This window comes from Lepidochelys kempii, chromosome 2 (assembly GCF_965140265.1).
Source record: "Lepidochelys kempii isolate rLepKem1 chromosome 2, rLepKem1.hap2, whole genome shotgun sequence".
Taxonomy (NCBI): Eukaryota; Metazoa; Chordata; order Testudines; family Cheloniidae; genus Lepidochelys; species Lepidochelys kempii.
The window spans coordinates 33,144,855-33,169,538 of record NC_133257.1 but is presented as its reverse complement, the minus strand read 5'-3'; the positions used below and the strand labels follow the sequence as shown (position 1 = coordinate 33,169,538).

General features: G+C 36.7%; 1 protein-coding gene across 3 annotated transcripts in view; it reads left to right on the top strand.

Moving 5' to 3' along the window:
- EMC2 (ER membrane protein complex subunit 2) overlaps nt 1-22,952 on the top strand; it is a 51,800-nt gene extending 28,848 nt beyond the window's left edge. For 2 of the 3 annotated variants that reach the window (XM_073330318.1, XM_073330319.1), the window contains exons 6-12: nt 7,953-8,105; nt 8,827-8,912; nt 9,078-9,137; nt 12,427-12,508; nt 13,541-13,651; nt 15,448-15,552; nt 20,562-22,952. In XM_073330318.1, coding sequence (XP_073186419.1) covers nt 7,953-8,105; nt 8,827-8,912; nt 9,078-9,137; nt 12,427-12,508; nt 13,541-13,651; nt 15,448-15,552; nt 20,562-20,648 — 684 coding nt within the window. In that variant the 3' untranslated portion in view covers nt 20,649-22,952. The remainder of the gene's footprint in view (nt 1-7,952; nt 8,106-8,826; nt 8,913-9,077; nt 9,138-12,426; nt 12,509-13,540; nt 13,652-15,447; nt 15,553-20,561) is intronic. The other variant, XM_073330320.1, reaches the window with a different exon arrangement.
- The last annotated feature ends 1,732 nt before the right edge of the window (nt 22,953-24,684 follow it).

Genomic DNA, 24,684 nt, shown 5'->3' with positions numbered 1-24,684 from the left:
TGGCAACCATAGATCTAAGGGTCATCAGCATGTTGACAATGCTGCAGCCTAAAATGTTCTCTGCCTCACTTAGTGGCTTTACATACTTTGCAACAGGAGGAGGTAAGGTGGGATCCTGAGGGTGCCTTTGTGGAGGAGCAGCAGTTGTCCAACAGAATGCTCTGAGGGAAAGGAACAAATTTACTGAAGAGCCATTCCAACCAGCCTGGTGGGGGTGGGGAGTGGCATTTAGTAACATCTGTAAAATTCTTGTTCTCTCTTACTTCTGCCTTGTTTTTTGCGGTTTGAAGAAAATGATCTGGTCTTTAGTTTCAGAAGGTTACTATCCCTTTTATAAAAATGAATTTGACCATGGATAAAAACAAAAAATATTCTTGATTTTTGCTTTGAAGAATTTCATTACTTTTATAGTTCACAAAATTAAATTTTCTGTAACATTGAAACCAGTTACACAAAATGTGGAACTGTTCCTTCATGTAAGAGAGTCAGTAACTGCAAATCCATCTCCTGGTAATATCTCCTTCCAACCATGAAATTTAGAACGATCTCAGACTCTCTGTTGGTATGTTTTTACTAATCAAATGCAGAAGTTGATAAATGCTCAAATCCTCACTTCACTTTTAGTCTACTAAATGCTAATTAAAAAGAATCATGACAAATGGAGGATTAGTTCTTGAACCAGAGTGGGGATTATTAGTTTTTAAAAGAAATATCTTGGAAAGGTTCATTGTTTAATAAAGAAATATGTGACATTCTAAAGCACCTTAGCCCATATGATACTGATTATAGTATGTCTTTCTTAAAGATGACATATTTCTTTCCATTAAAATGTTGGCTTCACAGAGTTAGTCAATAGCTGCTCCAGTGTTTTGTTTTAAACTCTGAGAAATTGATAGGGGGAATTCTATGTCATAGGTTCTGCATGGTCAAGCAACATAGATTTCTTTTCAATGGCAGACATTTTCGTCCTGTTCCTGAAATTCTTCTTTAGTTGGAAAGGAAAAAATAGCCATTTGTATGTCAAACTTGTTCTTATCTTTTTTGCTGAGATATAAAGAATGCGAAATACTTTTTCAGGTAAATTCAAAATTACCTATAGGGGTGTCAGCTTTTATTTTTCTACTTCCATAGCTGCTCTCATTTTTAGAATACTTACCATAGTATATTCTTGAGATTGCATTGTTATTAAAATTTAGTTTCTCTTGGGGCAGTTTTGGGTGAACATGTATTGTGAAATACTGAAAACCCAAATCTGAATTAAGTGAGATTTGTAGATTCATTATTTTTTCCACCAATGTTTACCTTTCTTAAATCTATTAGGTTTTACTTTCCCTAGCTAAAATACTGCCTAAAGTGCATGATAATTATAAACTGTCTGTATAACCACTTCCACTGAGGATGGTATTCAGTTGGATGTGTGGAACAAATAAATGTCAAGTCTTTTAGAATATAACTGCTATTTTTCCCTTGTATGCAAAAGTACCATTAATAGCTTTTGTCTGTCAAGTTGCATCTAAGTTATATCTTTCAACGTCATACATGCAAAAACAGAATCTTGCTAATAGTGTAAATAATAATTACTTATCTGTCTTCAACCCTTTATTAAACGTCCTCATGACATCTGGGAGATAAAGGAATACAGTAACTCCTCACTTAATATTGTAGTTATGTTCCTGAAAAATGCTACTTTAAGCGAAACGATGTTAAGCGAATCCAGTTTCCCCATAAGAATTAATGTAAATGGGAGGATTAGATTCCAGGGAAATATTTTTCACCAGACAAGACTATAAAATATTATACATATACATAGTATAAGTTTTAAACAAACAATTTAATACTGTAAAAGCTATGATTGTGATGCTTGGTTGAGGTGGTGGAGTCAGAGTGTGGGATATTTCCCAAGGAATGCCTTACTGCTAAATGATGAACTAACAGTCGGCTGAGCCATCAAGGGTTAACACGTTGTTAATTTAGCCTCATACTCTATAAGGCAGCATGAATGGAGGGAGGAGACACAATAGACCCATGGCAGTGGCTGCAAACATTCCCGGTGGAAACTGAACTCTGATGATGATCCCACGCTATCCCACTGGAGTGCACCACTCCCTCCACTTCCCAAAGTGCCGGGGTGGGGGGACGGGGCGTGTGTGTCTGTGAGAGAGACGCGCGCATTGCCCCTTTAAGTATACTGGCGCCACTCTAAGTACACTGCCTTTTTAAGTAGATCAGCAAATTGAGACAGCAGCTGCTGCCAGCAGGTTCCCTCCAACCTGAGCCCTGTCCTGTCCTCCGCTGCTCTGTGGAGACAGGGTACAGGAGCAGGGGGCACTCTGACATCAGCACCCCTCTTTCCCCCCCCTCTCCCCCCCCCACTGCCTGCACAGCAAGCAGGAGGCTCCCAGGAGCAGCTCCAAGGCAGAGGGCAGGAGCAGCACACAGCAGTGCGGGGAGGGACGTCTGAACTGCACAGCAATTGATAGCCTGCTGGGTGGCTGCCACACAGGGAACTTAGGGGGGCTGCTGGCCCACCCTTGTTCCTAGCCCCCACCAGCTAGCTCCAATGGGCTGCTCTTTCTGCAAGCAGTGGACAAAGCAAGTGGCTGCCAAACAACGTTATAAGGGAGCATTGCACAAATTTAAATGAGCATGTTCTCTAATTGATCAGCAATGTAACAACGAAACAACATTAACCGGATCACGTTAAGTGAGGAGTTACTGTATAATTCCCATTTCACAGAGGGCCAAACTGAAACACAGAATGACTTGCTGCTCAAGGTTGCAGCAGGAGTATAAGTCAGAATGAGGATTAGATCACAGTATTGCCCAAGATTACGATTTTCATGTAAGTCTTGTGATACCAGTGTTTTTTCCTTAAGGCCCGAGCTATTAGTCTTGTTGATTTAAATGAGGATTTCAACTTTTTTTGGTAAACTTTCTAGCCCTCATGGTTGCAGAGAAAAGGTTGAAAACATGACCTGAGTGCACTCTAAACGCTCTTCAACTGGAGGACCAATAAAAGCAAAAATGTATTATTATTTTGAATTTTGGGTTTTCTAAAAATATTAAATCTCGTGATTTTATGACCCTGACTCATGATTTTTTTTAATACTTCAGGTTGGCAGTGCTACACACGAGAGTATGTGAACTCCTGGTCCCATATTCAGACAGTTTCCCTTTTATTTTGCTAATGGGATTGAAAACCTTTAGACCTATTAATAGAAAACCTATTAAAGTCACACCCTCCTTTCAAATCCTTCCCAACAATTTTAAATAGTTTCAACAAAATAGCTTCAGTAAAATACATTAACTCACCAATTTCTTTTACTCCATGCCATTTTAAAAGCACTTTGTTCTTCCAGGTGCTGTGCTTTCTCTGTGAAATGCCAGCACAGCTCTTAAATGTCCAGAACGCTCACTTAAGCTGAAAGTTGCCATTTGTAAGTAAGACATGGGACATTTTATTCAACATTTTCCCCAAAAGGCACTTTTTGGGAGGTGACGGGATGTTGGTTTAAAAATCTGAATTGTTCTGTTTTGGTTTTGGGGTTGAGGTTGAGTGATGGGAAAAATATTAGAAGCAGAAAATTAAGTGTAGTGCTCGAGAGGCTTGGTGCAGGTAGGAGCAGGGCTTGCGGGGAAGAAATGTCTTCAAACCGCGCACATAATTCATCTCAGACCTGAATGCTATGCACTGTTGATTCTGAAGCCTGCTAATCATTCCAGATCGTGTGATCTTCTGATGTGACTAGATATCCAGTAGATGCTAGTTGCAGATGATCAGTTTATACTTGTGTCCTAAAAAAGATGTAAGGTTTCCAGAAATAGTTGGCTTGGGGTCTGAATGGTCTGTGCTGTCTAGAAGAATACTGTAGTCTGTGAATAGAACTGTAACAGCTGAGAGTCTATTTCCAAACTATTCTGGAAGGGCCTACTTAACTGAAGGAGCTTCATTCGGACGAAAAGAAACACTCTTCAGGGAGATTTAGCTCTCTGCTCTGTATATTGTTGCCAGTGAAGTTGCTGGATGCGTTGGTTGGCTTGTTGTATTAAACAGGTTTCAGAGTAATAGCCGTGTTAGTCTGTATTGGCAAAAAGAAAAGGAGTACTTGTGGCACCTTAGAGACTAACCAATTTATTTGAGCATAAGCTTTCGTGAGCTACAGCTCATCTCTAAGGTGCCACAAGTACTCCTTTTCTTTTTGTATTAAACAGCTAATTTAAATTCCCCCAAGCAGTTTTGTTTCTGTTCCATCTCCTGATTTTTCCTTTTTTCTTTTTCTTCCTTCAGGGGCATTAAATTAATACCTGTTGGAGTACATTATCCAAAAGCTACCTTTTTAAAATGGGGGAATATAAGAACGTGTTTCTTTTCCTTTTGTGGCTACAGAACTAAGTTCTGTTACTGAGCAATTATTTATTTTGTTTTAAATAATAAATACACCTATGCAAGGCTGTATACATAATTAATACTACAGCAAAACCCTGCCATCATTAAAATAATTATTCAGAAATTAATTCGGTCAGCCTGTCACAAAAAATAGCTCCTTTCTCTGTAGGTCTTCATATGTCATAACCAACAGATTAAACTCCCCTCAGAGGCCCCTAGGCAACCAGTGCAGATCCAAAGCACGAGTGTTACGATGCTTGCAGCTACCTTGCTCAAGAGGCAAGCTATTGTGTTCTGCACCGTTTTCAGTCTCCAAATAGTTTAGAGTAAATGTTGCATCTTACGATACAATATTACACAAATTATTCCTTTTGTTGCAAATATAGAGACAGTATTCCTTTCAAATGGGGGCAGCATATCCTAGTGGATAGACCACTAGACTAAAACACAGCAGACCTAGGTTGTAGTCCCAGCTCTGCCACTGGCCTGCTGGGTGACCTTGGATAGTCTCTCTGTGCCTGAGTTTCCGGATCTGTAAAATGGGCATAATGATGCTGACCTCCTTTTGTAAAGTGCTTTGAGATCTACTGATGGAAAAACAGTACAGGTATTATTATTTTATTTTATTAGAGAGACAGCCAAAATAAAGACATCTCTGTAAACTGTTGACAGTTGAGCATATTAAATACATTGTTTTTGTCTGTTACCTTTGTTTATATTTCATCACAAATATTTTTAAATCACCTTATTATACACATTTTAAAAAACTTAAGAAAATGATGTACAGTATGTTGCTGTTGTGTATAACTAATGCTAGAAATTTTCAAAGCGAATTGGAGATTTAGCTACTCAACTCCCATTAAAAGTAGAAGTATCAACATTATTACCCAAACTGTAGTTAGGCCAGGAAACATGGATTAACTCTTGTGGATTAACTCGACTGCTCTTGTGAATAGAACTACCACACTGATCATGTCAAGTTCCTCTTCAGATCCCTTTGGTGGCTTCCTCTCTATCTCTGAATTAAATTTAAGTCCCAAAGCATGGTGTCCTTGTTTTCAAGATCCCACATAGTTTGGCTTTTCTCATTTCATTTCCCCTTTGTTCTGTCCTAGCAGCATGCCTCGATGTTGTAGTTTCCACCTGAGCTAACCTTCACCCAGACCTTGTTAGCAGTGCTTTCTGTCTTCCAAGTTGCTCTTCAAAACTCCTTTCTAGCATGATGCCACAGACCTTTGTCCTCTTGGGTTTTAAAAAAAAAAGAGTAGCATTTTAAAATAATCTTGTGGAACCTCCAAGATATATGCATTACTGATAGGAGTAACCACATGGCCTTAGGCAGTAAGCATTCATACTCTCATCTATTTAGTCCATGTACTTTTAACCTTACTCTTATTGATTGTATGAAAGTTAATTTTAATCTCTTCTGGGCAAGGATTTCATCTTTCATTTTTCTGTTAAGTACAATGGCACCATATACCAACTAGGGCAAGAATTTTCATGACTAGTGATGCTAATACCTCAGTTCTGCATCATACCTGAAGTTTAATACTGAGATCTACTACACTGTATTTTGGTACAATACTGACTCAAAGGAAAGAATTATGCCTACTATATTACAACAATAGAGGAAAAATTGGGAGAAATTAGAGTTTTATCTTCTACGTACTAGTCTAACCCAATGCTGTTGAGTTGGGGATTTGATTACTTGATTTATCACTTCTAGAGCATAATTACAGAATTTGTGTTGCTTCTTTCCAGACTTGCTCAAGTTTTCATTTAATTTTAGAGGGCCAAAGTTAATAACAGAGAGAGTAAACTTCAGTAAGTGTCAAGTTTCTTTTTCACTATGCCATTCTCAGTTTTTTCATATTCTTGAATTCTGTTAAAGTGAATGTTACATGCTTGCCTCCAACCTAGAAGAAATTAAATTAGGCAAATCCTAAAAGGATGAGTATGTAATTAGAGATTCCTAAAGGATTAAGGGTAGCCAAAAATGTAGAGACTGAAGTAGACCATGCTTGACTATGTGGCTGGGATGGCATGACACAAAAGTGAATTTTAGAAATATGATTTCAAACTGTGAAATGAACAGCTTTTTATTTAATAAAAAATGAAGCAATATTTATTGAACAGTTCATTTCCATGCAACGCAAGCATCTAGATATTTTCCTTACATGGTGTACTTTTGTTACTCATTTTTTCTCTAATTTTGTGTGTTCATATATAAATATGTATGAGCCTAGTATTATGGGGGGTGACTTTCTTGAGGACTCTGGAGGAGGATGGCTCTTTGGTGACCTTTTCATAATTTGGCATTTTTTGCCCCTCACCTATACCATGAAATTTACTTTTTTTTTTTTTTTTTTTTTTTTTTTTAAAGAAAGTGTGTGAATATCATAGCTCTATTCATGAGAGATCAGCCTGTAAAGCAGTGGTCCCCAAACTTTTCAGGGTCGTGTCCCCACTACCCCGTCTGTGCATCCCCTCATCGGGAGCAGGGTCCCAGCTCCTGGGAGGGTGGACTCGGACAGCGGTAAGGGGGTGGAAGCTGTGGGCTGTGGCTGGGAATGGAGCTATGGCCAGGGGCCTAGGCTGGGTGTGGGGCTGGGTGTGGAGCCATTGCCAGGTCGGGGATTGAGGACGGGGGCGGGGCCAGGGGTCAGGCTGGGGGTGAGGCCAGAGCAGAGCGGGACTGGGTGGTGCACCCAGTTCCTCTGTTCCTCTGCGCCCCTTTAAGGGGTGCACCCTACAGTTTGGGGACTTTTGCTGTAAAGCTTCTACAGGTTCAAGTTTAAGTAAAGCACATCCTGGGGCTCAGCCTAGTGTAACTTTGGGGGAGGAATTCCACACTTGTGGGAAAAGAAGGAAGAAAAATAGTACAGGTTTGTTTGTTTTTGTTTTATTTTAAGGAGAGACAGGATGGTGGCAAAAAGCAGGTATTTGGAATGTTAGGATCTTTTTCAAAGGAGATGGGTTGGGGCAGAAAGGGCAGGTGAGGCCATCAAAAGTGCATGAGAAATGCATTTATCAAATGCCCTTAAAATTACAATTAATAGCTTTATGGCACCCAAAGGAACATGAGAAATGTGGTACAGATGACATGGCCCTTACCCAAAGTGTGCAATCTAAATTTTAGGTATGATGCGGGGGGGGGGGGGGGTGTATCATGAGCAACAGTAAGAGGATGGAGAGAGAAAATAAGAGATACCAAAATTTAGTGTGGCTATTGCCACCACATGGGGTTCGGGTGTATGAGTGCATACAGGATATAGAGATGAATGCTTTTGCATGTCTGTCTTCAATACTTGTGATCATTCAAGGGACAATAGTTTAAGTGAATGAGGTGGAGTGTTGCTGGTAGTACGCTCTTTGTGAGGTGACTATACTCTGGAACTTGCTTCCCTGCTTGGTCTCTTGATCTGTCAGAGCCCAGATCTGATGACTTTCAGGGCATGCTGGGGTGTTTTATGGTATGGTATGGTATAGGGTTTTGGAGCAAATGGCTGGGGAGACTCGTAGTATTAAACACTTTTTTTTCCTATCAATTTTTTTTACCTCTTAGAGTTTATGCATACCTTTACATGCTGATCCAAAGCCCACTGAAGCCAATGGAAAGTCTACCTTCGAGAACTGTCAGCACACTTTAGAAATCCATGTGTGCATATATGCTGCTCAGAATAATGAATTACTAAAATGCTGTGTAGTCTCTCTTCTGGTATGTGGGGGGAAGTGTAAACTGTTACTACGATGCAATACCTCCATCTTTTGGATTTATATTGTTAAAATGCATTTTCCACACACATATGAAAAGCAAGTTAGTTTTTGGAAAAGCTTTGCACATTTGTCACATGAATCATTTAAGATGAAGGGCACAAATGTAGTAGCTATTTTTTTATTAACCTCATACTCAAAATTATTTTTTATGCATTAAGAATGATGAAAGCTTGATTAAGAAGATACTGCAATTTAAAACAATACTACGAGAAGTGACATTTAGCTCTTCATGGCAAAAATCTTAAGTTGCAGAGAACCGTTCTTATATCAAGATGCCACTGTGGGATTCTCTAATCTCTAGCGACCGACTATCCCTAAAATACGGATCTTATGAATGATAGGGTGGGAGACTTTGGGTTGGATAAAGATTATCATCACCCTGCTGCTTTGTAATTATCAGAATCTGGACAGTCACTTATTTGGATGAAATGATGCATACAGTTTCTGCATCCAAAGTAAAGCATATGTAATGTGATTGTAAGAGGAGTTTTCAGATCTCCCAGTGGGATGTCATAGGGTATGTTTATAAACTCCAGCTAAGCAGTTGTTCTGCAGTGGAATTCCTCTTGCATTGAGATAATAATTTGCACAGTCAAATTGCCTTCTTTACAAAAACCCAGGGAATTATGAGAGCCTAATCCTTTATTAATGTCAACCCATAGGCAACAAGAAAGCGTAAGATTGCCATTCGAAAAGCCCAGGGGAAAAATGTTGAGGCCATCCGAGAGCTGAATGAGTATCTGGAACAGTGAGTGTTTTACAAGAAAAAGGATTGTGTTTTGCTATTCTGATAAATCTTTTTAATTAAAATGGAATTTGCATTTGATTTACGCCTTTTCTTCCATGCTGTTCATTTACAGAATCTCTACACAAGCTTTTTTTTTTTTTTTTTTTTTAATTTCTCCCCATCCAGATTTGTTGGGGACCAAGAAGCTTGGCATGAACTTGCAGAACTTTACATCAATGAGCATGAGTAAGTTGTTTGAGTCTACATAAGAAGTGCTAGGTTGAAATCTTCTCCATGTAAATCAAAATCCATAGTGACTGTTTCTAAAGGCATGTATACATTTATATAAAGGTATACAATTTGGTGTCCAGTATGACAAAAAAAATCATAAAGCAATTAGGAACCTGATGTAGCTAGCAAACTCTTTAACAAGGTATTTTATTTAAAAAGACGAAGGATTTAACTAAGAGCGGGGGAGAGAGGGAGAATGTTGACTACATTTTGTTCAAAATGAATCCTGCTGATGTAAAGAAGAATTGAATAATAATTTTCAGAATATCCTGTTTGGATAATGTTGTTCATTACATCTAAATTTGAAATGCTTGGAGTCTACAAAAACTATCTGTGGATAATTAATGCTCTGAGTGGATTTCTAGGAGACTTCTGTAAAGGACATAATACAAATTGTATTCATTTACCATTGTTCTTTTATTTTAAAAAAAAAAAAAATTTGGTCCAAAGTAGAGGCATTTGGTCGCCTGGGTACAAAACTCAGTGCAGTCAAGAATGTTGAAGGAACTTGCTTATTGGATATTTAATGTTAGCTTTTTTTTATTGCTGTAGTGACAGGAGGAAATCCCAGTGTGAGAGGATTAGCCCAAAGCCTTAGTGCAAGTTTTCTAATATTGCAGCATTAATTCTAACCTCCATCCGGAGGCATGTTATTTTTTTTTCTCTTTAGTTCATCACCCAGCCTGAATTATATCATATTGTTTCCTTCCTTCCTTTCCACAAAGTGGTAAAAGAATCAGATTCTCAGGGAAAAGGTGGCCCTTCTCATTGTGCCAGAAAAAACAGTCCCAGTTCCCATAGAAAAGAAATTAAATGAATACTCAGATCTTCTGACTCTCTCTAGATTTACAGTTTTAGTGCACAGATTTTCCATTTCTTTTGGGAAATGTGCAGCAACTGTATAGGAAAAACAAATAGCTTGGAAAACTTTTTTATTACAATGTATAAAAATATATGTTACATAATGAAGGCTATAGCTACACGATTATTTCTTTCTAGTTTGTTAGAACTTTTTGCTGACATTCTGCTTTTTTTCAAAAATTTTCTTGAGCAATAGTGTATGGAATTTATCTGAGTTCATTGAAAAATTGAACCACATTGAATGTATGCCCATGAGCATTATCAAATAAATAGTTTTCAAGCGTATTGGTTATGAAATAATGCAAATTCTTGGCTGAGAAACAGCTGAAAGTAATTTTTTTAGGAAATAATTGTGGTCTTGCCCTGCCCTTCTCAGCTATGTTATAAATTCTGTTTTGACTTTGAAGCTGGTTAAAGTTACAAATTTTGGCCCTGATTCTGCAAAGTTTTATGCACATGCTTATCTTTAATAACTGTAAATAGTCCCCAGTCCTGCAATCTGATCCATTAGTGAGGAACCATGTGCCTCTCCGTAGCCTCAGTGAAGGGTCTTGGAGTAGCCATCCATCTGTGTATAAGCTGAAATTGGGGCCATGATAATATACCGTATATACTCATTCATAAGCCGAATATTTTTGGTAAAAAAATGACGCATCAAAGAGCTTATAAATGGGTCGGCTTATAAATGGGTCTACACCAAAATTTGATTTTAAACTCTATGAAATCGTTGAATTGAATATTTAATACATTGTCATTTTGTTTACAACATTTTTTTAAAATTTTATTAAAAACCGTATGACCCTTTCATAAGTCGACCCTATATTTCAGGGGTTGGCAGACTTTGGCTCCTGGCCCGTCTGGGTAAGCTGCTGGCGGGTCGGGACGTTTTGTTTACCTGGAGCATTCACAGGCATGGAGCCCCTCAGCTCCCTATGGCTGCAGTTTGCCGTTCCCAGAACGGCGAACTGTGGCCACAAGGAGCTGAGGGGCTCCATGCCTGCAGACACTCCAGGTAAACAAAACATCCCAACTTGCCAGTGGCTGATGGACCGGGAGCCAAAGTTTGCCAACCCCTGAAATATAGGGTCGACTTATGAAAGGGTCATACGGTTTTTACTATTTTTACCTATCCATCTTGTGGGGGTCAGCTCATATACGAACAGGCTAATGAACGAGTATATACAGTATAATGATAAATATGTGTGCAAAGATATTATAAGTAAATTGTGGACCAAAACTGCTAATCTAAAAAAAAAAAAAAAAAAAAAAGGCCCTATTACAGCTGTAAATTGTACAGCTATAAACTTTCATAACATGGTTCGTTTGCTATTATAGCTAAAGTAAATATCTGTCAATATTTACTTAATAAACGCCAGTTTTCTGGGTTTGGGCATCTTACTATTTCAAACCACATTGAACTAAAATGTCTTACACCTAGTTTAAAGCCAAATTCTGAATGTTCTCCAGGTAACAGTGTAAATCATTTGAACCTCACTAAAATTTTATGGTGTATATTTAGAAAACAAAAAGGCCCCAAAAATGGTTTTGTGAGCTTTTCTCAATTATTTTTTAAAGACTTAATTAAAGAAAAAAGTGGTAATTTCCCCTTTTGAATGGTATAAATATTTCCATTTACATTTGTATAGTATTTTGTATCTGTATGCAAACCTGGAATTCTTGATTTAAAGGTGTTCATGTTAAGGTGTTAGGTCTCAGTCTTGCAATTAATTCCTAAAGGGTAGACCTTGGTGCGGGGGTTAATTCCAGAATCAGAGCCTTACTCCATAATTTTCAATGGCTTATGAAGCATCAAATAACTTAAAATACTTTCTTCAGCTGTGGAACAAAATGATGGTAGTTTGTCTTTAAAATTAATCAAATGCTTTGTAGCAGTTTGAGTTTTTTAAAGCTTTGAAAAGGCACCAGAAGATGTCTTGTAAATTACAGTGGTACCCATCGCTGCTTAGTAGGTGTCTTAACGTGTTCACACCCTACATTAATTGTTTGTATGTGCCAGGTCCATTAAAATAACACATAAAATACTCAATACTGGTCATTGCACTGTTGGGTGTGGAATCCTTAAATAACTTCAATGCATAGTTCTCTGGAAGATACATGAGTTCACAGTGATATCAGATCATGTCCATTGAGCCAATCTCAGTTCACCACGTATTATGATTTTATATAAAAAAAATCAATAAATCTTAAATTTGTAAAAAAAATTCTGTTTTGTTATAATAAAATTCATGAAATAATGAGACAATATATAATTATAATAATGAGGGCTAAAAATACTGAAATGTAAATAATACAATAGCAAAGACCTATACCCACATCAAATCAACAGTTTGTTTTATGTCACTTTGTTTTTGATGTTCCTCAGCTATGCAAAGGCGGCCTTCTGTTTGGAGGAGCTTATGATGACTAATCCACACAACCACTTATATTGTCAGCAATTTGCTGAAGTAAGTATTTTCAAAAGAATCGGTTGTGTTTGAATAGCTGTTCTGGTTTTGCAGCTAATAGGAATAATACAAATAGAATGAAAATGATTTCTTTTTAGTATATTTCCTCTTTGGGATTTTAAGTACGTACAAAGGGGAGGCATCAGTTTAAAACACTTGATAGAATTTTGCACGTTGAGTCATGATTTTTTAAAAAAATCCTAGGATTACTACTATTACTAAATTGTAAATAAGAATTAAACCATCATTTGAATGTACAAATTCTTATGGAAATAAACTAAGCTTGTTGAAACGTTTATGCTCTTCAGTGAAATTTCAAAACTAAATGAATGATAAATTAAACTTTTATATATTATTAATGCTTTTCTTGGGAAGTATGTTGTGTTTTTGGGACAGTCAAGGGGCCAGAGCTTGCAGTCCTCCTTTGTAGGAAATCTTGCCTGACAGAGAATTGGGAAAACATTACAGGATTTGGCCTAAGATATTTAACAGTTTGCACTAGATTCCAGTTTTTAAATTAAAAAAAATGGCATTATTATTAGTGAGAGTAAATATAATTTGTTCTATTTACATGGATTAAATATTAGATAATTGTTCAAATTTAAGAGTCTGCTTATATCACTTTCTGGTTCCTAGAAATCCAAATTTTCTAGAATACATCTTCTAAAAAGTATTCTTCCTCTAGTTACTATAATAATGGGAATTAATTCATTTAATTTCTCCTTTATTATGTCGGTGAGTGACATTTAAAATAGCGACTTTTTTTATAGTGAAAGCATCTTTTTTTTCTAAATTAGATTATTAAAAAGATCAGATACCTCACAGGTTAGTGCTTTGCCTTTTGTGTTTCACATGGCATTCAAGATTTAGATGAGTCTTAACAGTTTTAAGAGTAGTTTCTATAATCTCTTTGATTCAGATAGGCACCAGAAGCTGCAGTAGGTAGATATTTTCTATCTGAGGCATGATGAAACATGCAAGTTTTCAAAGTAGTAAAATAAAACAGGTTTAATCAGTCTCTAATTTTAACAGGTTAAATATACCCAAGGCGGGCTTGAAAACCTTGAATTATCAAGAAAATATTTTGCACAAGCATTGAAACTGAACAATAGAAACATGAGAGCTTTGTTTGGACTATACATGGTGAGTTTGAATGAATACTCATTGATTGTGTGTTGTCATTTAAAATTCAGTAATCTTTCTAGTCTAATATAATAGTTTTACTGTTTTGAATGAGAGTTATTAAATATCAGGAATGAACTGTTTGTTAGGCCAACGCGTTAAGGGCCTGCTTCCACACCAGTTGCAATCTATGGGACACAAGAGGACCTGGATTCTGTTCTTGCTCTATCCCTGACCTTCACATCATCCTTCTGTGCCCTTAGTTCCCCATATTCAAATGGGATAATTCTACTTCAACCTTCTGTGTAAAGTGCTTTGAGATCTGGTTAGTGCACAGTATTGTGGTTTTGGGGTTTTTTTGGGAATTTAATTGCAAAAGGTGTAATTATTCTATAACCTTGTCTGTACTACAGAAACTTTGCAAAAATTTCCCCAGTTTCCTACACCAGTTCAACTCCACCGGGGGTAGCAACAGAGAAAGCCTAGTGTAAATGAGATGCCAACATTTTAAGTAATTCACCTTTGAAAAGCAACTGGATAAAGTGAAATGTGAGGGTACTAGAATTATTATTTATTTAACCTTAATTTACCATTTACATGCATTTTTGAGGATTGGGTTATTAATGGTAACAGTGTGTGCTTTTTAACAATTATATTTATTATAGTAGGACTGTCTTAACCTTAAGTTAACAATGTGTTTTTACTTGGGAATTAAAAAAAATTTGTGGACGCTAGCTGTCAATTAGAAGTTTGGTAATGAATCAAACATACTATATGCAATATCTTCCCTTTCTATTTAGGGCACTCTCAAGCACTGAATTGTTATGCATTAATGAGACCAAATTAATAATAAAATAAAACCTTTTTCCTAAATCTGTGGCTTCTTCATTACTGAGTGGTGATGGGATTTTCTGCTGCCAGAGTACGTAAAGAGGCCCAGTGTTTCTGCAGTCACAAGTTGTATAATTAGTTTTGAGAATTTTCTGCAAGCAAGCAATTTATCCCTTATGTGTTTTACGTTAATGGAAACTTCTGTAATGAAACTGTGTTCAACATTTATATTGTTTGTATTTATATTTTAAGGGTAGACATGCACAAAGCCTGAACTACCTTAAAATTGTTGATCTCTAATGTCCCTAATATGTCAGTCTGGACACTAAGGGTATGTCTACACTACAGTTAGACACCAGCGACTGGCCCATGCCAGCTGATTCAGGCTCTCAAAGCTTGGGCTAAGGGGCTTTTTAACTGCAGTGTAGACATTTGGGTTTAGGGTGCAACCAGAGCTGTGGGACCATCCCACCTTGCAGATCCTAGAATCCAGACCAAGTCTGAACATCTCCACTGCGGTTAAACAGCTCTTAGCCCGAGCTGCATAAGCCTGCGTCAGCTGGCACTGCCAGGAATGGGTTTTTAACTGCAGTGTAGACATATCCCAAGACACTGGGTTTTATAGCCTCCTTGCCAGCAGATGGAGACAGAAAGCTATTTTTGTGACACTTTCACTCCATAAATGGAAAACGACTGATAGGAAAAGAACTGGGCATATTCAATCTCCCTTGCAGGGATAGGAGAGAGAGACCCTCTTGTGGACAGCTGAACCCAAAAGTCTTTCATTTTAGTGAGATCAGTTCTCAGATCTTTTAACAGTCTAGTTTTAGGCTGGAGACTTTTTATGAGCCAAGGGTTCATTTTACATTCTCTCTTCGTTCCTTTCTGTTTGACTGTGTGTGGTGCACACCACCAGTTCCTATGGTCTCCTCTTTTGTATATGTATGTATTTTGCACTCTTACTATTTTTTGTTTTGTAATCCTAGTCTGCCAGCCATATTGCTTCCAATCCTAAAGCAAGTGCAAAAATGAAAAAGGACAATATGAAGTATGCCAGTTGGGCAGCTAACCAAATCAATAGAGCTTACCAGGTTAGTATTTTGTCTACATTCTAAAGTCTTTTCCTGGACATACTGCATATCTCTATGTTATGATAAAATGGGTTACTAAAAGGCAAGATGTCTGCATATCTTAATAGCTTTTCTACTTCTTTTAAAATTAAATTGGACAGATTTGCAGCTTGCGTAAATCAGCATAATTTGGTTGATTTCAGGTCACACCAGCTGACGATCTGATTCAAATGTATGCATTCTATTTCTGTGTAAAGGACTCTGATGTTTTACATGCTGTAGTATCTGTATAATGTACTGGGTTTGGGTTTTTTTTTGTTTTTTTTGGTATCTATTGATTTGTTCTTTCTAGTATTAGCATTGAATGCACAGGGTAGCATTATATGAATCTCCAAGGCTTGGGTCTATATGTTTCTGATTGTTTCATCATATGTGGTATGTCAGTAGTCAATTAAAATAGTTTTGAATTTCTACTTTAGTTGTGTTATTTACTAAAAGAAGCAGAGATGAAAGGATTCAAGGCAAGATTTTTTTTAAAAAAATGACTTGGGTGCCCAGTTTAAAACACTGGATTTTGGGGGAGAGGCGCTCAGCGCTTTCTGGAAAACGGCCTCTTTTAAGGTGTCTTAAGTTGAATACTCAAAGTCACAAGCCCGTTTTTGACAGTGCTGGCCTTAGTGAATTGGTGGCATAGTCAGGATTAATACCATGGAATCTTGAGTCCCAGGTTCCAACTTTAAAACTAGAGATTTATTCGTAAAAATGAAAGCTTGTAGTTATTTGATTCACAGCCACTTATTCTTGTTCTTTTCATGTGGCTATTTAACAGCTCAGGATCTCTCAGGAAATATGATTTGTGTGTTTTTTTTGTTTTGTTTTTTTAACTCTATGGTGCAGTTATACAGTTCTTGTGAAGTTATTTTGGAGCCAGGTTAAAATGATTTGGCTTCCCTTTCTCAGTTGATGCTTACCAGAACAGATCACATTAACGCAACTAAAATATATATATTTAAAACAAATGTCAGAACTTCTTTGTGCCTTCATTCCTTTGTGACACATTGCATAGTTCAGATGTATTTTATAGCACTTTGGGATAAAAAGTGACAAATACCATATCTGACTGAAACTGCATGGGGGATTTTGATTTGTAGCATGTATCTACTCAAATTAGAATTTGGCTAGCAGCTCTGTGTGTGTGCGCGCGTGTGTGTACTTTTATATATTGTATAAAAATACACACACGTGCACACACAGCTGGACAGGACCATTTCCCAGTCCCACCCTGCTTAAAATGTGAGTCTGACAAAACTGCGGGTAGGGTTTGGCGACACAGGTGGTACAGGAAATGGGGGTGTTGCAGAAGGTGGCCGTCTCCCTTCTGAGTTGATATGGAATCAGAGCCGTTGCATAATATTGTGGTGTTGAAGATGAAACTTTGGTCACTTGTGTCAATTAAAGTCCCTATGGCCTTTTTCGTGAGAGGAGATTCCATTTTGGATAATTAAATAGTCTATGAAACGCCACCCTTCTCCCACATTCCCCAAAGTTCTATGCAAAGTGAGATAGGAGACATAACATCTTAGTGAGTTTGCCATGGGTTTATGAGTTCTGCTACGTGGACTTGCTGGCATTGTCAGCAACTCAGTTTGTCCTTCAGTCATGTCTGTTCTCTTACTCCAGAGAGGTAGATGCATTCTTCATCCTGATTTGGCTACCTAGCAAAGTAATGTGGATTTGTGGCTCTGAATATGGATATTTTAACTGAAGAAGTATAGAGGTATTGGGAGTTCCACTGCAAAATATATGCTTTTCCATGTGGATTTTGAACTTAAATTCCCACCAGTTTCATGCACAATACCCTTAATTTTGGATAACTTCCTCTAATTTGGCAAGTTCAGGTCTGCAAGTTTGTTTGATAAATATTCAGCTGTTTTGTTTTTCAGTGGATCTCTATTTTTGATAAACCCTAATTAAAAATGTTTCTTTAGTGGCCTACTTCTCTTCATCTGGCTTCTGGCACCTAATTTTAGTCTTTTGCTTTGTTTTTTCCTGTAGCTTGAGTCTCTATTCGAACTATTGAATTACTTTGGTTTCTTGTATTAAGTGGTTTATTTTGTTTGTGAACACACAGATGAAATTAAAGAAAACAAAATTTAGGCTGAATTATCCAAGAAGGTCTCCTTTCACCAAGATCTGTCAGACTGGAATAGGCTCCCAAGGAAAGTGGTGGAAGTTAGGAAGGTCGAATTAGATCGTGAATTTTTTTAGGAGTACAAATATTTGCACTTATGTATTTTTTGGCAATCCATATTTATTTAGGTGTTCAATATTTGTCCATCCCTGCTAACTAGTGCTTCTCTAGCTGTGCCTGGTCTAGTAGAGAAATGTCCATTTAGGAAGGGAGAATTGTCTGGTATCTAGAACTCCTGGATTCTAACCCTGATGCTAAAACAGGATTACTTCTTAGGGCATTGGGTTTAATTCTTTGTAAAAACACTGTTAACCCATCATATGAAATCCTTTCTAAAAGTACTAACTATTGAAGTATAAGTGCATTTCTATTATATTAAACACTTGAGACTGGTGGCTTGTTATCCAGATTAGGTTTTACATTGTGTAGAGGTCACAGAACATCTTTTTTAGGGAAATTCTGACCTGTGGTATCAAAGCAAGCTCTTTACAGTTGTATATAAAATCCATTTATATAACTATTGACGTGAATCACACAAAAAGTGAAGAACTACTTCTTTGTGTCGCTTAACATTGAAACAAAATATGGCTACCTAATGCTCTCCAATTAGATAATTGGTTTAGCATGTCCTGTGGTAGAAGCATTTCAGCAGAGGCAAGCAAGTTTGATTGATGCTCATGAAAATCTTTTATGTGATCCCACTCCTGGTAACTTTCCAGATAAATGTTTCTTAGGCACATTGCTAAATTCTTCAGTGTTAGTGAGTCGCATGTTATTTATGATTGGAGAGGTGATTCCTTTACAAACCATTTGGGAAACAGAAAATTAAATCATGATTAAAAAAAAAAAAAAGGATTCCGGCTCAATCATCTGAATTGCAGTATAATGCCGGAATAGAAAAAATAATTGGTCATCAAGGAAAATTTGAAGTGATTAGATTTCAAGCTTCTATTTGTTATGATGTGGAGTTTAGTTTTATTCTAATTTAAAGTGCATGTCAGTATCATTAAGGCAGCGGTTCATGAAACTAACAAGTAATGTTACTTAAATTGACATAAAATATTAATTCTGTTCTCAATGTCCTTAAAGCAGAAACAGAAGTAAAATTCTGCTAATTTTGAAATCCCCTGCCTCCCTCCTCTGATCACCCCTGCCCCACCCCCAACTATTTCTACCATGCAGCATTACTTTTTGACCACAGTGTGCACAGGCTTCTGTGCTGTTACTGAAAGAGTCACAGGAATCGTAACACATGCTGTTTTATCTGTTTTTTATTTTTATTTTTTTTAAATCAAAGCTGTTTCTCAAAGAATTGGACCTCCCCGAGTATTTGATTAGGGCTGTTCTTGTTTTGTGTGGGGGAAAAGGAGGGCATAGAAGAGAGGTTTTCTTCTCTTCTGTTCAAATCCAGGCAAAAGTTACTTTATCAGCTGGGAAGGCATAAAGCAATCTCTGCTGTTCCTCTGAAGTGTTATCATTATGGGCAGTTATGGGAATCTGACAATTTAAAAGGTGGATTTACACCTACTAGCACAGGCAAAATTAAATGGCATTCCACTTCCAGTAAAAGCAAGGTATTCTTTAGTTAAGGGATACAGTAAACAGTTTGTCATCATAGCTACATTTTATGCTTCTAGATATTTAATTTGTAATGCCTTTTTATTTCCCATACCAAGTCTAGTTTTTTAACAACACAAAGCTAACAGCTAGGAATTAAGGGAAACTTAATGTTAGACTGTAGCCTAAGGGGTCAAAAGCAGGTGAACAGCTCCTGCAGCTTGCTGCTGCTATGATATTACCTGAGTTTGATCACTTAATCTTTCCCAACAGGTCATGAGAAGTTTGCTAAATTAAGTTAATTACAAGAGAAATGGGACACATCATAAATCAATGACTAAACATGCAGGACAGCAGTGGTATTTGAAGAAAAAATCATTAAACTGTAAATTTATTGAGTGTTTAGATGTTAACATTTAGTCAGAGAATAGGGTATTTTACTAACAGCAAATTATAGTCAGTACTTTATCACCAAAATATTTAGTGTATGTTTGGTGGTGGCGGCTTTTTTTTCCTACTTGACTAAAGCACCAACCTAGCCAATAAATCTATTGTGTTCTGTCAGGCTGATGAGTGATGGGAATTGTCAGTACAGTTAGAAAACTCATTTTGAGATCAGCATGGGGTAGTCAACAACTCTTTTTTCTCCCCTGATGCTAGGTTACTAGTATAGCATGGAATTTTAAATGCTAAAATGTACAAAGGTAATATTTGCATGGCTACATATTCCTTCATTACCAATATAGGCTTTATTTCCAATTCCATCTGGAATTACAATTGTAATGGTAGATTATAATTAAATAAAAGGTTCTGACTCACAATCACAGTTGAACCGAGGAATACATTTATGGGATCACTGTCTTGCTTTACAGTATGTTTTTGTAAGTAAACTATTCCATTCCTGTGCTGTAAATAATATGGAGTCTTATTAGTTTTTTATCATGTCCATATCCTGCCTCTATCAAAATATGAACATGATCGAAGTTAAATCAAATAAAAGACCAGCTTTTTAAAATGTTTCTGACAAATCACAAAGCAGACAATGGAAAAATTGTCTTTGCTCTGTGTTAAGGTAAATGCTAACTTAAGTGGTACAGTCTTAGTGAAACGTTTGTTTTTTTTGTAGTAAATTGGTGGGCTGTTTTAAAAGTTATTTTTGTGTTTTAAAAGTTATTTTTGATTAACATTTAGAACCATAGCTTGTACAAGTCTATTGCACAGCATGGTATAGTGAATTTTTTGTCACATCACTGGTAAAAGTGAGTTTATTCTTTTTCTTTAGTTTGCAGGTCGCAGTAAGAAAGAGACTAAGTACTCTCTGAAGGCAGTGGAAGACATGTTGGAAGCCCTGCAAATCACTCAATCTTAGACTGTCACAAAGAGATCTAATGTGAGATTTTACAACTCCATGTTCAACCTTTAATGATCTATGACTTACGTTACTTTAAATGCCCAATTCCATTGTTAATGTGCTATCTTAAAGGATGTTTTTATGAACATTTAAAATGTCTATTTATTGCTGCTGTGAAGAAGACACAATGAAAACTCACTAAAATGTATAACTTATCCCAGGAAGATAACATAAAGAAATTAAATGTATTGCACCTCAGTCTCTTTAGATTCTGTATGTACAGTGACTGCTTTTTAAGCCATAATCTGATGTAGAAATAAACTTGTTAAATGATCAAGTACAGTTATGTATTGGACCTGCAGACTTATACATATAGATGAATACTATATGTTATTCAATTAAGATAAAATTATCTATTTGAGTTAAAATGTGGTAAAAGGTAAACGGTTACTGAGCAGTATTCATTATACAAACATGAATCATTACTCTACCTGAGCACAGTTTATTCAAGAATAAATTTGATATTAAAGTTTTTGTTAAGATATTTTCTTGTGTAATTGGCAGTATAGAAATGGAAGCAATATATTCATACCGTTGGTTTCAGTGGAAAGAACTCACGTGCTTAGAGATAAGCATATGCTTAATACTTTGCTGGAGCCTTTGTGTATAAATGCATGAGCAAGTATCTGCTTGTCTATACAGCTATGTGATTGGTGCATCTGCCTGCACGTTTTTTATTTGTGCAGTTAAGGACAGTAGGAAATCACCTCATGCTTCAAGAGCTATCTGAATACAGCGTTGTGTACTCGTTTCGATGTTTACTGAGCAAAACAGTGCAGCTCATGGTTTATGGATCTTTGGTTCAGTCAGAATTAAGCTGTTGGTAATTCATAAGCTGTGGCAATTTAGTCATGCAGCTGTTTCTTCTACTGCAGTTTCAGCAACTGGGCTGCAGAGTGGAAATTATATCAATTAAAAAATTCCAGTAAGAGATACTTCAACCCTTGATTTTAATGATGGATATCAATATAGTTAATAACACAGCTCATATTTTAAACTTCATATTCTTCTATACCCAGAGCACGGTTAAGTCAAAGGCACTATAAGCCTTCCTAAGGCCCCAATTCCTGTGGTCATGTGATGAGATCAGAGACTTTCAGCTTTCATTTAAATAAATAAATTAAAAGTTTCTGTCCCTTGTGGATTCACAGAATAGCTTGAAAACGTGACCCAAGTGTAACTGATAGCTGCCGGAGTCTGCCTGCAATAGCTCAAATTGCTGTTTTTGAACAATAGCTCCAAAACGTGAACTGACTTATTCATCTTAACTCTGAAACATGCTTCCACCCCAAGGAGGAGCGGGGCATGGGCAGAGGGGCTTTGGGATGTGGGTTTTGCCTTAATTCAATCCTGCTAAATACCAAAAGGCATGTACTATAAAGGACTAGTTCACATTTCAGAAACATGGTTTACTTCATTTGGGTCACTTCAGAAAGATTGGGGGGGGGGGGGGCACGGTTTAAAACAAAATATTCATTTGGTTTTTCAGTGAATAATTGAAACAAAGCATGAAGTGTTTCCAAACAATGGGTTGAAAATTTGGTAAAATTAGTGAAAAATAGCAAGTACATTTTTCCATGGGTGCTTGTTAAATGTGAAGCCAGTGATGTACAGATTTTGGTTTTAAATGAATTGCCTTTGATTAGTCAATTCAGAATTAGCTATATTATTTGTAATATTTTACTATCAAGTGTAGGAATAAAAGCTAAGATTTTTTTTTCCACATTAGGAATGTTTTCAATGTTAATTGTACCAAGATTAGAAAATGGCAGTTCTCACAAACATTTTCAGTCCTTAATTATGATCTTATTCCTCATCTGTTCCACAGTCAAAGGATTTCCACCTCCAGATTACTTCTATATAAAAAGTTGCCCTGTCTTATGGGATATACTTTAAATAGTTAAAATTTCACTTTTATACTGATATCTAAAAGAAATGTGTGTATTCAGCCACTTCTAAACTTGAGTAAATCAAGGAGATACCTTACTACAATAACTAATTCACAAGCCCTTTTTATTGTGTACTTTTAACATGACAGTAATATGTCAATAGAGAATATTAAGTGTGAAACTCTCAAGTAAACCTAGAGATTTCTTCATGAATGTACAGCCTTATACTGTAGGAGTGCGCCCTCTAGAGTTTTAAAAAAAATCCATTAATTTCTTCAGAACATGCATCCTGCAGTTCAAAAAGAATGGCAAGCTCTAGCAATGTTTGTTGAAACACTTCTGTACAAAAATAAAGTCTCTTCTTTGCCTCAGAGGTTTAGATTTTCTAAATGGGTTCAATTTATTGTACATTTTGTATCTAGTGTAGTTTAGTTACTATCACTGTAGCATTAAAATGCAAAATCAATTGAAACCACTATTTCATAACGTACACATTCATCTCTAACTCCAATGGGCGAAGTAGAAGAGTCATGCTGTGCAGTTTCGGCTCCTTGTGTTGAGTTTAGGATCATCACTAAAATAAAACCACAAAAGTACTAAGTGTAGTAACATCCAAACTGTTTAAACATTTTACTGTGTGTAATTTGTCATTTTGTAATTAGGAATCATTCCCCCCAAATTTATTTCTGCCAACTGTACTAAACTTTTGTGCAGTGTGTTAATAGATAGTGCACTGGTCCCATGCATCAGACAGCTGGTGGTCCTTGAAAATGAACGTATAAGATGTTCTGTGTGAGACAATTTTCAGCATAACTAGCACATTGACAACTTATTCGTCAAATCTAGGCCCTTTTATTAATTCCCAAATTATCCACAAATAGACATCAGTTTTGTTCCTTCTTTGAAATTATTCAGTGACATGTCATTTTGTTGACTGCTGACAGACAGTCTTCTACGACTGTTGCATCAGGTCTTCCCTCTTTGTGTTATGTGACTAATCTCATGGCTTGGATGCTTCCCCAAGCTTCAGAGTTTAGAAAATGGCCTAGCCAATATTTATGCAAATCCACTAGCATGAATATTTGTGAAATTTTCCTTCCACTAACACTTGCAAACAGTTGGCCAGAATGTTTATGGAAAGTGATTGAAAGGGGTTGCAAATACCATCAAATAGAATTGAGTTTTCTATTCAGATGAAGAATTGTAAATCCTTTATCGCACTAGTCTCACTTTACACAGTTTTGTATCCAAGATCTGTGATAACCTCATTCAGTAATGGGTGCATTTCATATAGGTTGACTGTTCCAAGAATAGGAAACACTTGTGTAAAATACTATTGATGTTGCCTTGGTCTAATGAATAGAATTTCATACAAGGGAGTTTATTTAACTGAAAAATAAATGACACTAACTTAGGTGCTCTGACAATGACAAGCACTATGTAAGTGCTAAGCGTTGTCATCCATGTGCAGGCTCTTCTCTCCAAAGTAATAGGCTGTCATTCCATATTGTTTCAACTGGCACCATAGATTAGACATCATATGGAATCATCATGTGTTGAGTTAACAGCATTCTGCTTTGAGATACTGAACAGAGAAGCTGTTATTTCTTATGTGGTTTTGTGCACCTGCAGTTTGACAGCATGCATGATGGGAGGTAGGTATTTGTGTTTTGAATTGGAACAAAGTGCATAGAAGTATACAGAAGAACCTCTGTTCTGCTGGGTTTTTTTAACAAAAGTTACTGACATTTTTTCCTCTCAGTCTATCAAAAATGTCAATAAAATCAATGTTCTCCAGATGCAAGAATGTGTATATTTTGTGTAGAATAGATCCTCAAACCTCTTGCAGTTTAGTGTCCAGAATATCTCGCAGTTGCTTTGGGAAGTTCTGTTGTTAGTCAACAGAGGGTTTCCTCTTGGCAGTGTTCTATTTGTGATGGCACCCATGTTTACTAGTCATTACATTTGCAGTGGAACTTGTGTTTCAGCCAGCTTTAGAAGGAAGGAGAAAAGGAAGGCAAATTAAACTTGATTTACTGGCATGAATTCATTAGCTTCTTGTTACTTGCACCCACATGTTCCAAGAAGACCAAGCAGTCAAGTTT